Source organism: Phodopus roborovskii, unplaced genomic scaffold, assembly GCF_943737965.1.
Source record: "Phodopus roborovskii unplaced genomic scaffold, PHOROB, whole genome shotgun sequence".
Taxonomy (NCBI): Eukaryota; Metazoa; Chordata; class Mammalia; order Rodentia; family Cricetidae; genus Phodopus; species Phodopus roborovskii.
Genome location: NW_026126515.1, coordinates 4021967 through 4041568, shown reverse-complemented (window position 1 = coordinate 4041568; position 19602 = coordinate 4021967). Strand labels below are relative to the sequence as shown.

Sequence of the window (19602 nt, the reverse complement as noted above, 5' to 3'; positions counted from 1 at the left end):
ACATCCAGTGATGCTGCACAGTGGGTATGAGGCCTCAAAAGGGAGTCTAGGTAACTCTGACGCAGCAGGTCCCACTGATTGGAAATACTGCTCCAAGCAGACTACGATGACACCAGCACAGATTTAGAAACATGATCTAGAGCCCCGAGCTTCAGGCTGGAGCTCACTGGAGGATCTTCATCTTGAAGCTCATGAAAAATGCAAAGAAATACGCTAAATATAGAACAAAGCAAAGATGACTTTTCAAAATTGCAAAATATATTTCATGTAAGTAGTCAAGAAAACAAAATCTCATAAGTGTTAATGACCACCACCACAAAATACCATCACTACAAAGAAGTGTCCTCAACTGTTCAAAGGCTGGTCTTAAGTATGAAGAACTTATGCATAGTTAGGAATCTGCTATAAAAAGCTGCAGATCAACCTGCTATAAATATCTTGTAAGACTCTGAGGTGAATGTGGCAGCTCTGATATGCTCCAACCTGACTGTAAGCAAAACCAATAGATGAGAAAAAATACTGCTACTGACATTTAGTAACTGCATTTGCCTTACAGCCATGACTGCCAGAAAGGAAAAGTTCTATGGGTAACAATTTGCTTTTCTTTTAGCCCTTGCATTCTCTGAATACTTCATTTCCTGTGATGGATGCTGTCTGACAAGCCTTTTTCTTCAGATCTTTGGAAATCCCACAGTTTTGCTAATATTTTTGACAGTTTGGGAATGGTTTCATGAAGTTAGAGATGAGACTAAGGTCAAAACAATGAGAACTTCCTCTCCCCAGAGAAAGCAACTCCCCTGTCCTGAGGTTACTATGAACACAATGCAAACAGAGAGAACAGAAAAGAATGTCTGCAGACCTTCCAAGACTACAATACTCAGTGTTCTTGCTATGCTCCCAGTGACTTAGAAACCATCCGGGAAGGGGAAACTGAGTTTTTTTTTTTTTTTTTTTTTTTTTTTTTTTTTTTAAATCAGGTTTCAGAGAATACAGTGAGCAACCGTGAAGTAAAAATGTGTTTGCAGAGGAGGACATGAAAGCCAATGCCTCTCCATAGCACAGCTGCATGGGCTCAATCCTTAAGGAGTAAATCCACCCAGACATTACTTGGGTCATCAGACAGGCAAATGACTCAAATCCAACTCACACCATCTGAGAGCTGTACAGTCATTAACATTACCATACTCAACATTGCAGGTGGCTGGTGGCACACACCTTAAATCCCAGATCTAATCTCAGAGGCAGAGCTCTGTGAGTTTGAGGCCAGCCAGGTCTACAGAGTGAGTTCCAGGACAGCCAGGCCTACACAAAGAAACCCTGTCTCAAAACACCAAGAAAAAAGAGAAAGAGGAAGGAGGAATTCCTTTAGCGGGTATAGCAGGGTACATCTATAATCCCAGAACCCAGAAGACTGAGAAAGGAGGGTCTCACATTAGAGGACGGTTTGGTATACATGGAGAGATCTTGTCTCAAAATCTGAAATGCAACTTTTATTATTCAAAGCAGATGATACTAAGATAGGGAGTAACCAAGGGATGACAAGAACAAAACATTACTTGTACAAGACCGTAACAGAGCAGTAATGCACTGCCACACTTTGGGAAGGCAGGGAAGACTGCAGTCAGCAGCGCCATTTCAACCTGAAGGTGCTTCAAGTCTGCCGAAATTTCCAGGTGCAGCCAAGGGCACGAACTCCTGACTACTGACATAAGTCAGGCTTTGTAGTAGTCAGAGGCTTGAGCGATAATGGATGTGTGAACCTGAATAAGGAAAAACTAATACAACGGTTTTTTTGAACACTAATGGCAAGTCAAGACAAAGTAGATGGAAAGGACATAGCCTGCTTGATTTTTGGAAACTGTCTAGTCTCAAATATGTGTGGATGCTGGAGGTGTAGCTAAGTGAGAGAATGCTTGTCTGGCATGTGAAGCTCTGGGTTTGATCCCTAGTATCTCAATGTGTAAATAAAATGAATAGCCACTGTGGTGGTTTGAAAGAGAATGGCCCCCTTGGACTCATGGTTAAATGCTTGCTCCTGTTTGGGAAGGATAAGGAGGTTGTTGGACCTGGCTCTGATTCTTACCTAGTTTGGAATACCACAATAGTCAAGTAGCTATTGGTTTAAAATCTCCACACTAGAGTTAGACAGGCATGTAACTTCCCTCAGGATCTGGAGATGCTCAAGTCTCTGTTCAGAGGCACACTGGAAATTGGGTATGCTTGTAGAACATCGGTGCATTTCTGAGACAGGGCAAGTTTTGGACCCTGGGGTGTATTTCATTCATCAACAAAGTAGTCATTTCTCTGCTGTTTGGTGAGCTCACTGTTGTGAGGGTTAGGTGAAATAAAGTATGGGAAAGTGCCAACCCATGAGATTCCCCAGTAAATGTCCTGGTTGGAATTTAAATTTAGGTCTAGCAAAATGACTCATCAGCTAAAAATACTTTACACATATACCTGACAACCCAAGTTCAACCCTTAAAACCCACATAAAAAAGCCAGATGCAAGAGCAGGCATTTGTAATGCCAGCACTCACAGGCAAGGTGAGAGGTGGAGACAGGAGACCCACCTGGAGTACATAGCACAGCAGGACCCAGAGTCATCCTCTGACCTCCACACAGGTATTTATGCAAGCATGTCCTCTGTCTGTCTCCCACCACCACCCCCACAGTAATATTAAACTTAAATCTGTTCAGTTAAGATTTAAAAGTTTCCTTAAGAAGAACCATCTTCTTTATGTATAATATTTCACTCTGTGTCTAGAACTCTGACTGGCTGTGAACCTTTTCCCTTTCCCCATTAAATCATACTCCTAATACAGAAGTTCTTTTCTGTCTCTAACGGTTTATTATTTTATAATGGCTATTTTGCTTGTATGTTATAAGCACACCTTGTATGTACCTGGTGCTCATGAAATGCAAGAGGGCATTGGATCCTCTGGAACTGGAGTTTCAAATGCTTGTGAGCTGCCTTGTGGGTCCTAAGAACTGAACAGCATGTCCTCTCAGCTGCTGAGCCATCTCTCCAGCCCCCAAGGTTCTATCTTCTGTATAGCCTGAGTAAGTCTAGTTTAAAACCATCCCAGCTGTCCTTTAGACAGCAGAAATGCTGAGGGTGGCACAGGACACTGCAGAGAGTTAGTGAGGGCAGGCATCTGAGGACTGCTTCACAAAGGGCTTTGGAGTCCCCTGTGTGCTGAACTGACAACCAAGCTTCATTCAGGAAATAACTTCCCAAATAATCGTCCATGAGAACATCTAGAATGAGGATGGTCTCCAGCTCTCAAGTAAGCAGTGTGGTGGGAAGTCTTCCTCTTTAGTGTGTGTGCAATTACCCAGAGGCTTTGCCAACCAAATCAGGGAATGAACAGGAGGCCAAGAGATTCATCACTGCTGAACACTTCCTCAGAGGGCTGTTCCATCCAACAGCACATCATCTGAAGCCCATTTGTTTGCTGCAAGTCTTTAATTCTAAGACAAGAAAATTGACTTTGTACAGATGAGTATGAAAGAGAAAAATGGTTCAACTGTTTGCCCAGGCTTTCCTTTCCTGACTCTCTTGGTTCACAACAAAATGAAATCTCAAACCAGTCAGCACATGATAGTAGAACTGTCTCACCAGACAATGTGGATGTGTGGAGTTCAAGGGCACCGGGTAGACAAAGACAGAGACTGAAAGCCAAGCCCTGGGTCATGGTCATGCCTTCTCTGAACACTTCATTAAGCAACCACACCACCAGATCTACCATATTTTCCTAATTCGTATCAGCTCTCCAGCCATGGCACATAAATGTATCCAAAGCCAGTTTAGCTAGCAGTCTGTGGGGCTTAACTAAGATGGGCACACATTCACAGACAGACAGACAGACAGACAGACAGACAGACAGACAGACTGACTGACTGAATGAATGAATGAATGAATGAGTATGAGGATGAATCTGGAGCTTCTGCCTCAGTTATAATTCTCATATAAATTAAAAAATTTGATAAAACATCTGAACCAACTGGTTCCAAACATTCAACAAAAGACAGCATCAGATGGTTAGTGATTCCTGGGGCTGGGAGGTGGCAACAGGAAGTAAGACCCACTCCATAGGGTCCCCAGTTCTCCACCCAGGTGGCCTGTTGGGACAGTGACACAGGACAGGTCTCTGAAGGGAAGCTGCTATAAAGTAGACTTCAGGAGTCTGAGGAGATTGACACTTGCAGAGTACCCTAGTGGAGGAAAGGTCAGAGCCAGCTAGGCTGAGCACCTGAACAAGGAATCCTTGAGTACCGGACTGAAAAACACACTGCATTGCACAGGCTTATTTCCAGAAAGCCAAACAGAGAAAACAGGGCAAGAGCTACCATCTAATTATACAACTCACAAGACATGTGAACTCCAAATAAGAACGAACACTGAAGACACCCTGTACAACAGGCTGGTAGTCAAGTCACGACACACCATACAACAGGAAAACCATAGGCTACTATAGGTTAAGCTTAGTTAAGCCAAGCTTAACCAAGACTCAGGAAAACCAAGTGGTTCTTTTGGGGAGATCACTGATGCCCACACAAAATCCAACACATCGAAGACAACAAAATCTAAACACTCAGTGATGACAGTCACAAAATGTGGTCCCCCACACATAATCAGCCAGGTGAAGTAGTAAGATCTAACTCAAACCAGGAAAAACCTAGCAACAGGAGGAAACCCAGTAAGACAGAAACAGAAGACTTAAACTGTCATAAAAAACGTCCAAGCATTTAAAGGACAAGATGAACCCAATGAGGCTTGGAGAATTGAAGATACAAAAGGATTACCAAATGCAACTTCTGGTCCTGGCAATTACCGTATCTTATCAGAAGTGTTTCTGGATCAAATGATATGAACTGAGACACCATAAAGAAAGGGAGAAAGAGAAGAAGGAGTTTGAAGATGTGCTGATGGGAATGACCAAGACTGAAGCACACTGAGGAAAAACTTGAGCCTCATCTGCTGTTGGTCCACTAGTGACATACACAACCTGTGTGTAACTGGAAACCTGAGAGGCTAAACACACACGAAAACAACACAAAACATTTTAATTTGGTAAAAGCCACAGATCTGCCTGCGCTCTACTCAGGAAAGTCTTTATGTAATTTTGGGATAGGATCTTACACACCAGACTGTCCTCAAACTTGTCCCTCAAACTTCTGATCGATTTTCCTGTCTCTACCTCCTGAGTTCCAAGGTTACAGACACGAGCCACCATGGCATTTTTTTTTTCCTTCTAAGAATTATATTGAAAGAATTTGACAGTAGAAAAAAATGCCCGACAGTGTGAACATGCACAGAGCTGCATCCTGTCTCCAGGTGCATCATGGCTGGTAAGGAGCTGCTCAAGTTGCAGAGGCCGACCACTATCTATATGTGGCTTCTAACTATTTAATATGAACTCTAGTTTTGCCCCCCTGACCTGTGATACAAAAGCTAATTCTTCACACTACTATCTTTGGGGTTTCTGAACGAAACATTTTCCGACCCTCATTCACTTTAGGAAACATGGTGCTTTCCCTATGGCCTGGCTGTAGTATGAACGTGGCTACTCTCCAGTATAGTAGCAGTGAGAGGTTGTGGAGCCTTGTCAAGATGAACCAACAGGGTGTTAGGTAGCTGTGAGCAAGTACTCAGGAGTAGGCGGCTATGACAGGGTGAGGCCAACCCCTCCCAACTGCCTACTTTCCTGCCTTAGTGTGACCTCATCCGCCTGTGTCCTCAGCACATGAGGCTTCCACGGGGACACAGCAGACACCAGCATCTCCAGAGCCAAGCCTATCCATTTTCTTTACAGATTACCTAGCCTTGGGTATTTTGTCACAGCAAGGAAAAGCGGACGAAGGCATACTGCATAAAAGCAGAGAAGTACACCCTTTCTGGACCCTCCTCCGCGAGAAGGATCACTTTTGTGGAATGTATTGCATAAACTGCAATCAGAGGCAGCTTGCCAAGCCAGGCCCGCCTTCCTCTAGTTAAGATTTGGGGCCAAATACATACCAAGTGCTTATTTTAGTGGGTGGCTGCTTTATTAGCCACCACAGTGCATTCCTGCCACTTCAGGGACGCCTTTAACACATCATCCCACATCATGAGGTGGTGGCTAAAACAGGTAGATCAATAAACAGCACACCAGTTTATGGGCTCCGGTCTGCCCACTCATTTACAGAGGCAGATCACTCATCTCAACAGTTCTCTGCGGTGTCGATCTGTAGAGCTGGACAAACTGAGATGCATGAACCCAAGGAGGGGGGATACCAGACTATCGGGACAAAAAGAGCTGAAGGGTTCCTCAGGATTTAAGATCTCACGCAGCTATAAGCAGAACTGAACATTAACATAATATTTAAGAGGCAGGGCTATTTATGGCTTTTCATACTCTCTTGCACGTCGTTTCCAAGCTGGCAACAGTAAACTATGGCAACAGGAAATCCTCCCTGCAGTGGAGTTTATGAATGCTTTTATGTTTTCATGAGTCAATGCCTTATTTAATTTCCTGTACAGAAAACCGGAGAGATTACAGTACACTGCAAAACAGACGTGCTAATCCAAGACCCTCCCAAAGAAAAACGAAGGATAGTTCCTGAGATAATTTCAATCTGTCTCTACAGAGAGGTGCAGCAGAAGTCAATACTCTGCCTCCCAAACCAACACCTGAGAGCTTAACTGTCCGCCTGGGCTCCTGGGGCTGGGGGTACACAACCCTGCAGGGTTCTGCACTGTAGTTACACCGATTGCCTGGGCCTTTAATCAACACACGGAACCACACTGACAAGCCTGTTTTCTAGGGTTTCCATAACAAACAAGCAGAAGGGGCACTATTTGGAGGAGGATGAGGACCAGTAAGGGCAAGGAAGAAGAGACAGGAAGTGGTGGTAAACACAAGCAAAGTACAATTGGACACAACACGAAGAACCGCTAGTAACATCTAAAAAGTCTTAAGAGAAACTTGAGGCTGGAGAGATGGCTCGCTGGTAAAGTTCTTGGCACGCAAGCATGAGGGCCGGAGTTTAAACCCTTTAATAAAGCTGACTGTGGTGCTGTACCCTTGTGATCAAGGGGTGGAGACAGGCCAATCCCTGGGGCTCACTGCCCAGCCAGCCCAGTTTACATGGGGAACTGCAGGCCAATGAGAGATCCTGTCTCAAAACACAGGCTGGATGCCTCCTGAGGAACAACAGCCATGCTTAACCAGTGGCATCTACATGCACACACATGTACACACTTGTGTATCACCCCCTTAAAACAACTATAGGCAACAGAAACAAAGGACTCCTCGACATTAGAAGAGTACAGATGGGGCCGGCAAGATGGCCCAGAGGGTAGAGATGCTTGCCGCACAAGGCTGGTAGAAGGAAGCGGGGAGTGGTGATACCAGCACTGAGGGGGCAGAAATGTCTTTGTAAGTTCCAGGTCAGCCTGGTCTGCGTAGCGAGTTCCGGGTCAGCAAAGATACATATGAGAGGTAGACTAAAAAAGGCAAAGAGGGGAAAGGGAGGAGGGGAGGGAGGGAGAGGGGGAGAGAGGAAGAAAGAGAGAGAGGGAAAGAGAGAGTGAGAGAGGGAGAGAGAGGCTCCACTAAGTTTGTCCTCTGACCTCCACAAGCAATTATGGTGCGTGCGTGCGCGCACACACACATGCACACACACACACACACACACACACACACACACACACGCATGCACGCACACCATGTCCAAATACATGTACACACAATAATATTAAAATAAAAGTAAACAAGAACGCTATGGAAAGGTTGGCTATGTAGAAGAGGACAAGGATGATATCACAAACCATTAACGTAAAGATGTCCAGGTCTTACAATCACATTAGGTTTCTGGATCTTTAAATACCCCTAACATTCACATATGTGTGGTGAAATCTCTGCAGTTCCACTCTGGTGCAATTGGACACCATCTGTGCCTGTGCCTTGACCTACCCACAGCTCTGATGACAGCAATGCATTTCGGTCCCATTGCAGCCATTTGGATTACAGGCTGACAGTTCTAGCGCTACAGCTCCCAGCCAGCCTGTCTCCCCCTCCTTCGCCAGCAGCTTCCCGCTGCCAGTGCAGTTTCATAGATGGTTTAGCGGGTGTCCATCAGCACAGCAGGGGTAATCAAGCATAGCAGGAAGGTGCGAGTGTTTCTTACTTTTGGTGTCAAGCTGTGCACGATACTTCTCGAATCCTTTCAGCCGAACTCGTTCTCCCAGAAGCTGAAGGAACTCCTCAAAGGCTGGGCCTGCGGACTCGTTGTTGTACATCTCCTCCTCCGTGCTCTGGCCTGCTTTGCAGTACATGATGCCCACTTTCTGCTGATAGTTCAGCTGTGGAGACAGGAGGCGTGGTGACACAAGGGCCTTCAGGCCACATATGCCCAGCGAATAGCCAGCACCCTTCTCAGGAAGAAACAACAGAGGAACAAAGCCTCTAACCCTCCTGAGCTACAAGAAAAGGACAAAGAATTGAATTGGAATGGCTGTATGTCATGTCTGACAGCATCAGAGCAGCTGGTGGGGCTTCCGGGAACTTCTTTTCTTGATTTACCAACTATGAAAGATTGATGAACAGCCTGCCCAGAACTGCCAATTAATCCTCCATATTCTTTCCCTTTACAAATCTGAGGCCTTTACACATTTAAAAGCAGAGGTCTATTTATCTAGACACACTTTAGAGTAAGTTGTTTTGAACTTAAAAAGCCATTAATAAACTTGTCATTTAAGAATTTGAGTAGACTTGCACCCCTCCATTTGAAGGGACCCTAACATAGTAACATAGAGCTTGGGTAGAGTCTATCTGTGTCACCAGCACACAGCCAGAGAAGCTTCTCTTCCAAACTGCTCAAAGGCAAAAGGGAGCTGGGGGGGGGGGGGGTGCTTCTTAATGGCAGATCAGCTCCAGGCAAATACTCCCAGTGTACTTAAAGCGAAGCATCCCAAGACTTAAATATGAAATAACAGTAATCAAGACATCCTTTTGTCACTGAAATGCTTTGTCAGCCTACAAACAACTTTGAAAACAATACTGAACTCTCAATATAAAGCAAACTGTAGACACTGAGATCTAGTGTGGCCAATGCTGAGCTCTTAACCCTCTTCCAAAAGGGTGCTGCAGATACCGATCTGAGAATTTAATCTAAGAAAAAATAACAGGCTATGTGTTTGCCTAGCATTCACTGGACTCCAACCTAGGATGGCATAAAAGCTGGTCCACATTCCTGAGTCCAAATAGCCCTCCTACTTATGCCCCATGAGCAGTGGTACTGCCCCCATGCCAGGTAAGGTGGCCACAAATTTATCGTCTGATCCCCAGAACAGCTTACCAGCTTGATCTTGATCTTACTCATCTGATAGAAAAGTGAATAGAAGGAAAGTAATCTGTGCAGTGGGTAGTCTTTAGTCTGTCTGTCTGTCTATCTATCTATTTTGAAGCAGGGTCTCTGTGTGTACCTTGGCTGGCCTGGAAATCCCTATATAAATCAGGCTGGCCTCCATTTCCCAAGAGACCGGCCCTCTACCTCCCAAGTGCTAGGGTTAAAGGGGTATGCCACTAAACCTGCCTTGTTTTATTCTGTATCTGCCAGTCAATGCATGGGTCCAAGGCCATTTATTTGTAATTCTCAGGTTGAAAAATAAATCAATTTACGCCAACATACTTGGCAGCAACTGATAAAAGACTGATATCCTAACTTCTAATTAATTCTTCTTGATATGAATATTCATATATCCCCTGCATGAATATTCATATGCTCGACTGTGGGGAGCTATCCCATATCACACTAGAAATATTAGCATGTTGTGCATGTATTTTATTATCCTTCTGCAATTTGAAAAATTTTGAGTTCTGAAAACATATTCAGGCCCTGCCATTTGGGGCCTTGGGCCTATATCAATGTTCTAAGCCACATGGTTCAGAGAGAAATCCTTTGCTTGCTTTTCCTTTCACCCTGCTTAGGTGACAAAAGAGCTCAACAGTCCCAGCCTCAGCTCAACTGCTTACCTGTCCCTATACCTGTGAGGACAAAGCAAAGCCACAGGCCTGAGCCTTGCAGGTAGATAAACTAAGACTGGACTGTGGGGAATAGCATATAAAATGGCAGTACCCTCGCTTCACTTACCTGGTAACAGGCATACATTTGGTTGGTGGGTTTTTATATCACACTTGGGGGGAGGGGAGCAAACAAAATATAGAAGTAAAATCACTGACATTTCAGTCCATCTCAGCTCAGCTGGCTGCTCCAACTGTCAGAATGTGGCCAAGCTAAAAGGGGAACCCCACAGGGAGAGGTTGCATCCTGGCTTTAGAATTGAGCTGAGTGCTCCAGGTCTCTGAGAATAAGTAGAGAATGGCAGGCTCTTTTCTGTCCATTACAAAGGCAGTCCTTAGCACAGCCAGCTCCCAGGACTGGGTTTTAGTGGCAGAATCTCCTCTCTGCAGGGAGGATCATCAGAGATAGTGATCTGCAGACAGGAAGGGCTTTGAGTTCGCAATCTGGCTGCACCACCAAGATCAGCCTGCAGAGGCCAGGAATACAAAAGTCACCCTGCTCAGTGGGGACCATTTTATCACTTTGGGTTTGTAGGTGAGTTTAAAGAATGTCTTATAGGCCTACAGTTTCACTGCAAAATTCAACAGGACTCATTTATCATGTTTAAAAGAGTCCACTGTGGAATAAGATAAGTAAGGCAATCTGAAAGCCCCAGCCAGGCAGACTCCAGGAGAGAACACAATGTGCCCTTCTACTCACTCACCGGATAGGTGCTATGGTCAGTTGCACCGGCTGGTTTCTGGTTTCACTGGTTTGAGAGTAAGAGTGCTTTATAAGAGGATTAGGAAATCTGCTAGACTGTCACATTTTCTTCCGTTTAAAACTATACCAGATGCCACCTGCTCTGTTCTCCTAAAGTGACAATATGACAATTAAATCAAATGCAGGTGGCATTCTCTGAACTCCGGACTCCTCAAATCCTTAGCTAATGACCATGTTTCCTGCTGGCATTTTCGGCACTGTGCAGGAGTCACAGGAGTGTAACACAAACATGCCTAGAGAAAGGGCAGGTGCCAGTGACACCAGAGCCACTGTCAACAGCTTTGAGCAGCACGGGATTGCTAGCAGGGTTCTATGAAACGGACCTTCAATTTCTTTGAAAGGCAAAATTATAACTGTGTGGGCTATGAATGGGAATATACACTATTTAAATATAAAATGCAAAACAGTAACAATGAACTCAGAACTACCCTGGAAACAGGGTGGATCTATGCAATGTAAATTTTATTGATGAGAATGTCTCGGCTTTTCAGTAATGGAATCAAGTTCTGTGCCTCAGGATACACTGCTGCCCTGGGGGCCTTATCCAAGTGTCTGGTCAAGTAGCAAATGTCTATTTTGTTTGTTTCTTGTTTGCTAGCATTTTGAGACAGGGCTACTATGCAGTGCTAGCCTGGCACTCACTATGTACAATAGTCTGGCCTCAAACTTACAGAGATCCACCTGCCTCTGCCTCCTGAGTGCTGCGATTAGAGGTGTGCGCCACCAGGCCTGGCAATAAGAATTTATGTCTATAAAGACTGATGGCATTAGGACAACAGAACAACAGCTGAATCTCAGCAAAGTAAAGCCACTTTCAAGCCGTATCAGAAGTGATGGGTACACCCATTCATCGGAACCAACAGTACCAAACTGGTTCCTTTCACATAGAATCAATAAATAGATACAATGTGAGCATTCTTCAATTTCTGCTATAGGGATACTCAATCTACTGAAAAATCCCAAGATCCAAAAAGACAGCCAAACTCTGCAAGGGTTTGCTTCTAGGCACTTTGGGAAGCAGTACAACCCAACTGAAAAATTCCTGTATTTCTGGGACAAGGGCAGATCCAGCCAGGGTTTAGAATCAGCTAACCACATCGCAGTAAATAAGCTCTCTGGAGCATCTAAGGAAATCTTATGTCTCACCCAGCTTACCAGAAGGAGCCACAGGAACAATAGAGTGACCTTTAGAATTAAATGTTCGATCTGGATGTTTGTAAAGTGTGAAATAGTAAGAGACCTTTCACTGTGCCACAGTTCTCAGAGCATGGGACATGAGTTCTCTGGGGTGTCTAGACTCTTGCCTTCTTGAGAGTGAATGTCCACACCACGTCAGTGGCACTGGACCCTACCAGTGCTCAGGGTATACAGCACTTGTTAGGAGAGTTACAAGGTGAACCAGCTGCTTTATCCACCCAAGACTGGATGACAGACAGGTCCTCTCTCTGAGGAAAAGGATACCACTGGTGGACAGGGCAAGTCCCAGCAGCCGACTAGGCCTCCGGTGATGCTGCTGTGTCTGGGCAGGCAGGACAGCAGCATTCCGGTCCTCCATGTGTCTTCACAGAAATGTAGGTAAACCTTAAAGAGACTGCCTAAGTACCTAGTGTCTGATACTACTCTGTGGGAAACAGGATCCACAGAGACGCAAGTTCAGCTCCCCAGGTACAGGGAGGCTATTCAAACAGCTTCTGCTGGTGGTTTTACTTTTTCAGTTTATAAAATCTTTTTAAAAATTCTGTCCGTGCTTATCAGGACTCAAGATGTTTGGCTTGTTCCCATCCCAAACTAGGAGGTGGAAAGAAAAGCCAGGACCTTCATAGCTGTACCATCCACAGACCCCGAGGTTGCTAGCCAGTCTACCTCCTAAATGTCTGCTGTTTTCATTTTATATTATGTTCAGGACTATTGGCTGTAATGAGCAGAGAGAGTGGGAACATTCTTCTGTCTTTTCAGAAGCAAGATCCTGCTTTTAAATGTTCTTCCATTGAGTTCCATGGGTTAGTGGGGGTCGGGGGTGGTGTCTACAGGGCTCTCCTGCCTGCCGCGAGCAGGAACTCATGGACAGTGTTCACTTTGGTTTGCTATACAGAAACATAACTCTCTCAACTTCTTCCTGAAGACAAGAATGCCAGACACTGGGAACACATCATCAGCACTGGAAATTTTTAAAATGATGGTTTGAAATTTTGTCCTCACTGGGAATACAAACAAAACTCCAATGCAGAGAAAAGAAAAGGAGGGAAGACGACGGAAGGGGAGGGGAGGGGAGGAAGGGAAGGAGGGAGGGAAAACATGGATATTGGATAGGGAAGGGTTTTTTGACAGATATTTTCAAAATTATGTATACTTGCACAGATTATGTGCTAATCTATTTTTATCTTTGGCATAATGCAAATAAAATATTCCACACACATAATCTAATCTTATTCTAAGATACACTGTGAAAAAATCTCCAAAATAAAAGATCCATCTAATAATAAATACATCTAACTTGACATTGAGATGAATTTCAATTACATAGAAAAAAGTCTTCATTGATACATATTCTGTAAATGACTAAAATCAACTCCACAGATCATCAAATGAGAAACAAATTATTAGTTCATCAGAGCAACACAATAGAGTATTAAGCAGAGTCGAGATGACTAGACCTTTGCATGCATGGAAAGGTCTACAGAACATACTAAGCAAATGGGACGTATCCAAGGAAACAGGGAAGGAAAACTCCATTATATCTGGATAAGGAAACACAAGAGTGTTTATCAGGACTCTATGAGTGTGCTACTGTCATGAGCAGGGCAAAGGGCAATCAAACGCAGAAGAATTGAGACTCTCAGTAAGTGTGGTCAGATCACCTAGATTTCTGGGCTGTCTGAATACACCATGCCAATTATATGAGAGAGACACCTAACTTTCCACTTTAAAGTTGAATGTCAAAAACAACCCATAATTTAAAACCAAGAAGAGTGAATTGCCGGCCCGATCAGCCACCCTTCTGACTGTGAATGAGCCCCTAATGCCTATGGTGCTTAGCCTTGCTGCCCTCAGTCACTACAAACTGTTATCTTGCCACAGTGCTGGTTCCCCAATGCTACTGCCATCAGTGGCCTTACCCACAGGGTCCACCCATCCTGTCATCCAACCAAACCTCAGTCAGGTAGGCATGGATGGGCCACACGGAACAAAGGGCTGTACTTCCTTCCCGAGAATGCATGCCTAGGTCCAGGAGTCACCTGGAACCGCATGAACACCCAACGTGCACAAGGGACTCTAATGATCTAAGAGGTTTAAACTCTAGAGATGTCACTGCTCTGCCCAAGTGTCATTCACAGAAAATTGGTTTTAGATAGGATGTTTCCCCTATGGGTCATTTTTCAAAATAGGCTGCCTGAATAAAGATGGCAGTGGCCGGTCAAACTCAGTTAGCCTCACAATAAAATAATGCCCTGTGGCAGTGAACAGGCAGTTAGCAGAGTTTCCATTCACACCCTATCAAAGAACCAGTGCTATCCATTATTAAAGAACAGTGCCCTTCTCCTGATAGCCATTCTTAGCATGCACTGCAGGTGTACAGTAAAACGACTACACTTCCTCTCTAACTTCTACAACCTGAAAATTAACTGTTTTCAAAATTGAGAAACAACACGTTTTCATTTTGAGTATTTTCAATAAACACCTTTTAAAATGGACGCTCCTCATTAGGCTCCTCCTGAGTATATGTGACTTGACATTTCTGAATGAAAGGAGGGCTACTGATCCCCTCTACCACAAACTAGCAAGTGTGCTTTGACATCTGTAAGCCAGGCCTAGTCTGTTTTCTTTGGGCTTAACACTTTATACCCCACATTGCTTTCTGAAGCCTCTATCAGTCGGTAACACTTGGATTCATCATTCCAGGCTCCTCCCCAGTCAAGAAGAGGAGCAGAATGGGGCATACCGCACAGGGATTAGGAATGTGGGCTTGGAAATCTGTGGAAATCATTTCATCCAGTACCTGGGTCAGTCACTGCTCAATGTTTTCTATTTCTACTTCTCTCCTGCATGTGTTTCACACTCCAGCTCAGTGAGCCTGATTGCTGTTCCACGAACACAGTGAGCCTTTATTTACCCCTATACTTTGTTCCTCCTGACTTGGGTCTGGAACACCAGATCACTTACTCAGCCCTGATGAAAGCCTCTTCCACATCAAGAGGCACCTCATTCTGATCCTGTCAGCCAATCAGGACTCACGCCCTTTGGTCTGCATCCACGTCTCTCTTTGTTGGCAGGTGTTATATTAACCCTGACCTCTGTTACAATAATGCACGACCTTGAGTCTTCATGGGTATTGGCTGTGTACCAGTCCTTATCAAGCGGCAAGGAGTGGTATGCGGGGTATAGACACACAATAGTCTATTTTTAATAGGAACACTCTCACAGGAGGTTTGCAAAGATTAAATGAGATGGTGCATGCAAAGCTGACCAGCAAGTGATTGTTTTCTAACTATCAATAACAGCTAAGATTCCTTGACTCTTTCAAGCATCTAGTGTTGTTCTCAGTGTTACACATTTCTCAACTCCTGAAAACAGATCATGACACAATCTCTCATTCCCCATGCAAAAAACAGATGGGATATAGGCAGTTTTCAATGATTGCTGGAGATAAGACTCTGACACAATTTAAAAGTACCTGAATGAGCTATGCAATTTAAAAGTTCATGGAATAAATAGTGAAATTCCCAGTACTTCACAATTTCCTTTATGGATAAAAGTAATTCAAGACAAGAAAAAGTAAAGAAAACATGCAATTCTTAAAAAGGTGGTGTTATGCAGATTTGTGGCCAGTGCTCAGCCTCTGCAAGGAGTGAGAGGACAGAAAACACCCCACGCTTCTGGGGCTCAGTTGTCTTGAACATAAGGCAGGCTGATGACTGGAATAAACTGATCTGAGACACTGTGAGGATTAAATCAGATAATACCAGGAAAGTGATCAGAGTGTACTAATAGTACAATGCACACCTATACAGTCTGCTTCCACCCTACAGAGACCTGACAGTAAGGTGGGTGAACTAAATCCAAAGTTGAAACCTTTTCAGAGCCCCAATAAACAGTAGACAGTATGAACCTTTGTCAATTGAGTTTTATGTTCTCTTTTCTCATAACAATAGAATTAAAGTGGCTATTCAAAAAGAGCAAAATCCCAAAAAAGATAGAGAAATAGGAATGCTGGGTAAGCCTCAGAGCATACAATTATGTCTCAAAATGAGTTTCTTCAGGGGTCGAAATGACTCCTTCCACTCCTGCATGCGGGACTCTGCCAGTCAAACAACAAGCACGTGATTTGATGCTTGTACAGCGTTTTGTTGTACACCTTACAAAAACAAGTTTTGCTTAGGTTCATTTTTATTCTTAGGTTCATCTTTATCTACTTGTAAAGAAAGAATCAAGCACAAAAGATTTGAAAGACAAAATACCACAATATAGTGAATGAAACTGCTTTATTTTTCCAGGCATATTTATGCCTGGAAATAAGGGTAGAAATATAATATAGTGAGATCTAAAAGAATCTTTTATCAAGTCCAGTTTCCTGGTATCTAATACAAGGACATACAGAAAGCTTGCATTAAAAAAGAAAAGACAGATGGAAAAGAGAAATGATTTGTAATGATTTGTAGGCTGTACAGTACATTTGTCTTTCTTCTATTTGTTTGTTTGTTTATTGGTTTGGTTTTTCAAGACAGGGCTTCTGTGTAACAGCTCTGGCTGTCCTGGAACTCACAGGGATCTGCCTGTCTCTGCCTCCAGAGTGCTGGGATTAAAAGTGTGCACAACTACAGCCCAGTGCATTTCTTTTTAGAGTACATACTTCCAAAGACCCTCAAAGTGGCTCCAAGGCATTCATTCACAGTTCCCATGTGCAGTAAGTACCAGGAGGATCCCAGCCTGGGGGGCTAGGCATCGGGACAAGAAAGACAGAAGCAAAAGTAGAACAGCTCATTGTAGACATGGGACTATTCACCACCCAGAACACCATGCTTTCATTGCTAGATTCCACTGCCTGGCAGAAATGGCTGCCTAACACTGAAATCCCATCTTATGAGATAACATATTTAAGATGCCTTTTTCAGAGTAAAACTAGGGAGATCCTCTGATGGCCATATTATAATGTTTAACTAAAGAAAACAATGACCATATATTAGAATTAATAATTTATGAAGGAAGAAATATTTTAGTAGCCAAGAAAAGGAAAGCAATAATTATAGAATAATGGTCATTGCTGTGAATTAAATCAATGTAACTGAGTTAGACTCATTACGGCATTCCTACTGAGCTTCATGTGCTGGAGGGACCATGAAATGCTCATCACAGATCAGTACCATCTGCGGCCCAACACTCTGCAATCACTAAGAGGACACAGAATGTGCCAGACGTCCCATAAAAATCCACAACTGGAACATGAAAATTTAAATTTAATATGTTTAAAACAAGGGGAATGGCAATAAAACACCTTCGTTATATGAAGTCATCTGTCCTGCAGAGATTAGGGATGTTAGGTATATGACTGTGCAATCGGTGCCGGAGTGGGTTTCTCCCTCCTGGGTAAGTGCAGTAATTTGAAATAACTGAACTAATAAAGCTGAGCCCAGCCATCCTGGTTCCTCCTCCTTTATTGATGTCCAGAATATGTGCTGGGAGAGTCCTCAGAGGACTCTAGCTCAGGCAGCAGCCACCTTCTGAAGCATTCGATGTGCTCCAAAGTGACAAGCTACAAAGACAGACACTCATGAGATTCTTTGTGTATTCACCTGAAGGGACATTAGCTATGATGTAATGTGCAGAACATGAGAGAAAACAAGAGGGCCCAGGAAGCTCCATCAACTTCTGGGTCATCATAAACCCTTACTGAAGGGAGGGAAAGACTTAAAATACCTTGAAATCGGTTGTTGAATTTTAGTTTAGTAAGACCAGAATTATGATTAAGGAAAGGTAGAGAACACTTATTCACAAAATATTAATCAATACCCAGTCAAAATCGACATACAATGCTCAAGCTACTTTTACTACTGCTACTAGGGTGCCATGAGGCTAAAATGCTAAAAGAAGTTAGAAGTAACATTATGCAGGCCCTATGTCTACAGAATTAGCTGTGTGCTCAATTACTCCAAACAGAGTGTGGCCCACACTGTCAGATGGTAAGAGTTTCAAGTCACAGCAGCCTTTCCCACTCTGCAGACTCTACACAGGTCACCTAATCACTCAATCACTCAAAGGACCTCATGGTTGGGGACAGAAAAATGAAGGCAGCAATCCTGAGCATTTTAATGATGCTACACCCTAGTTTTAAATTTCTACACTTAAACTCCTGGGTAGAATTCATCTTTGGCAGTACTGAAAAGTAGACTTTCTAAAACCTAAGCTTTTGGGAATGGCACGGCTAACAGCTAACAGTACAAGCTTGGAGCAGATGACTGCATTTGAATCCTGGTTCCCCACCTTATAAACAGTGTGAAATTAAATTTATTACATAAGCTCTCCATGCCTCAGATTCCTCGTCTCTAGAATGGGGAGGGTAACAGTGCCACTCCCTTAAGGCTGGAAGGTAAAATGGGATAACAGACTTTAAACACTTGGATAGAACCTGGTGAACACATTCATTAGTGCTCGCCGTTGGCATTCTAATTATTAGTAATGTAATGCCATTATACTTACTTTTACTGTTAATACTGCCGTGACTTTCCCCCACATACTCAGAAACCCATCACATGTGTGGGTGACCATGAAAAGAGCTGAAGCCTCTATCTCCCAGCTTAGTCACAGATGGACAATCACAAAGAGTATCCTTTACAATAAACGGCACAGTTCAACCCACCTACGGAGAAACATCACAGTCTGTTCTGGAAACCTAGTGGGAAACCGAGCAGCAAGGATGGGCTCCTGCACTGCCACACCTACCCCTTGCTCGTCCAGTTTCATGAGCTGCTCCGTGACTTTGGGTGTGTTGAAGGCCAGGCGCAGGCACTGCACATTGAGCTCGGGGATCACATGCTCCAGCACCTCTTTCAGAGGCAGTCCTCTGGCTGTTGAATGCTTGGCTGTGGAGGGGATGGCATCCTCCAGCACAGACCCTCTCAGCGTCATGAGCTACAAGAGATAAAGGACTATGGTGAGGCTTCATAATAGCACGAGAGACTGAATATGCCGTGGGCTCTGCAGGCCTAGATAGTAGCTCTGTCCCAAGCTAAAAAAAATGGCTGGTGGTTGGTCAAGTCGGTGAGGTAAAGGGAGAGAGAAGTAATACAGGAAAAATGAGGCCAATGCTTCCAAAAACCTCCAAACAAATTCCAAAGAACTCATGATACATTTATTATAGTATTGAGTCATTCACTTAAGTGACTAGCGTAGCCTGCCCTTACAGGGATCGATAAAAGCAAGGACTCTGCATCACCGCACAGCACTAGGAAGCACACTAAGGAATGGGGAGGCCTCCCAGGGGGACACTGCAAGAATACTGAGAATGTGGATGGATACTTATTGATGGTAAATGTTTTACATTCCCCAACATGGGGCTGCTCATACCTCATAATGGCAATGATTGCACAGTAAACAACGCTGGAAATGACTTCTTAAAATATTTCCGGCTATGATCAAACATAAACTCAGGCAATGACACTCTCTATTAATAGTGATTTGTTAGAGAAACATAAACCTAGGCATAAAGTGGTCTTGATTTTCAAAGTTTCACGTGGCAAAGCTGTTTGTAAATTTTGACTAATATTTGATGGTCTAAGA

General features: G+C 43.8%; 1 protein-coding gene across 9 annotated transcripts in view; it reads right to left on the bottom strand.

The window, feature by feature from the left end:
- The window catches only part of Sipa1l1 (signal induced proliferation associated 1 like 1), a 272998-nt gene that overhangs the window by 68001 nt on the left and 185395 nt on the right, over positions 1-19602 (bottom strand). For all 9 annotated transcript variants that reach the window (XM_051196264.1, XM_051196272.1, XM_051196273.1 and 6 more), the window contains 2 exons: positions 18766-18954; positions 8173-8347 (listed from right to left, as the gene is read on the bottom strand). In XM_051196264.1, coding sequence (XP_051052221.1) covers positions 8173-8347; positions 18766-18954 — 364 coding nt within the window. The remainder of the gene's footprint in view (positions 1-8172; positions 8348-18765; positions 18955-19602) is intronic.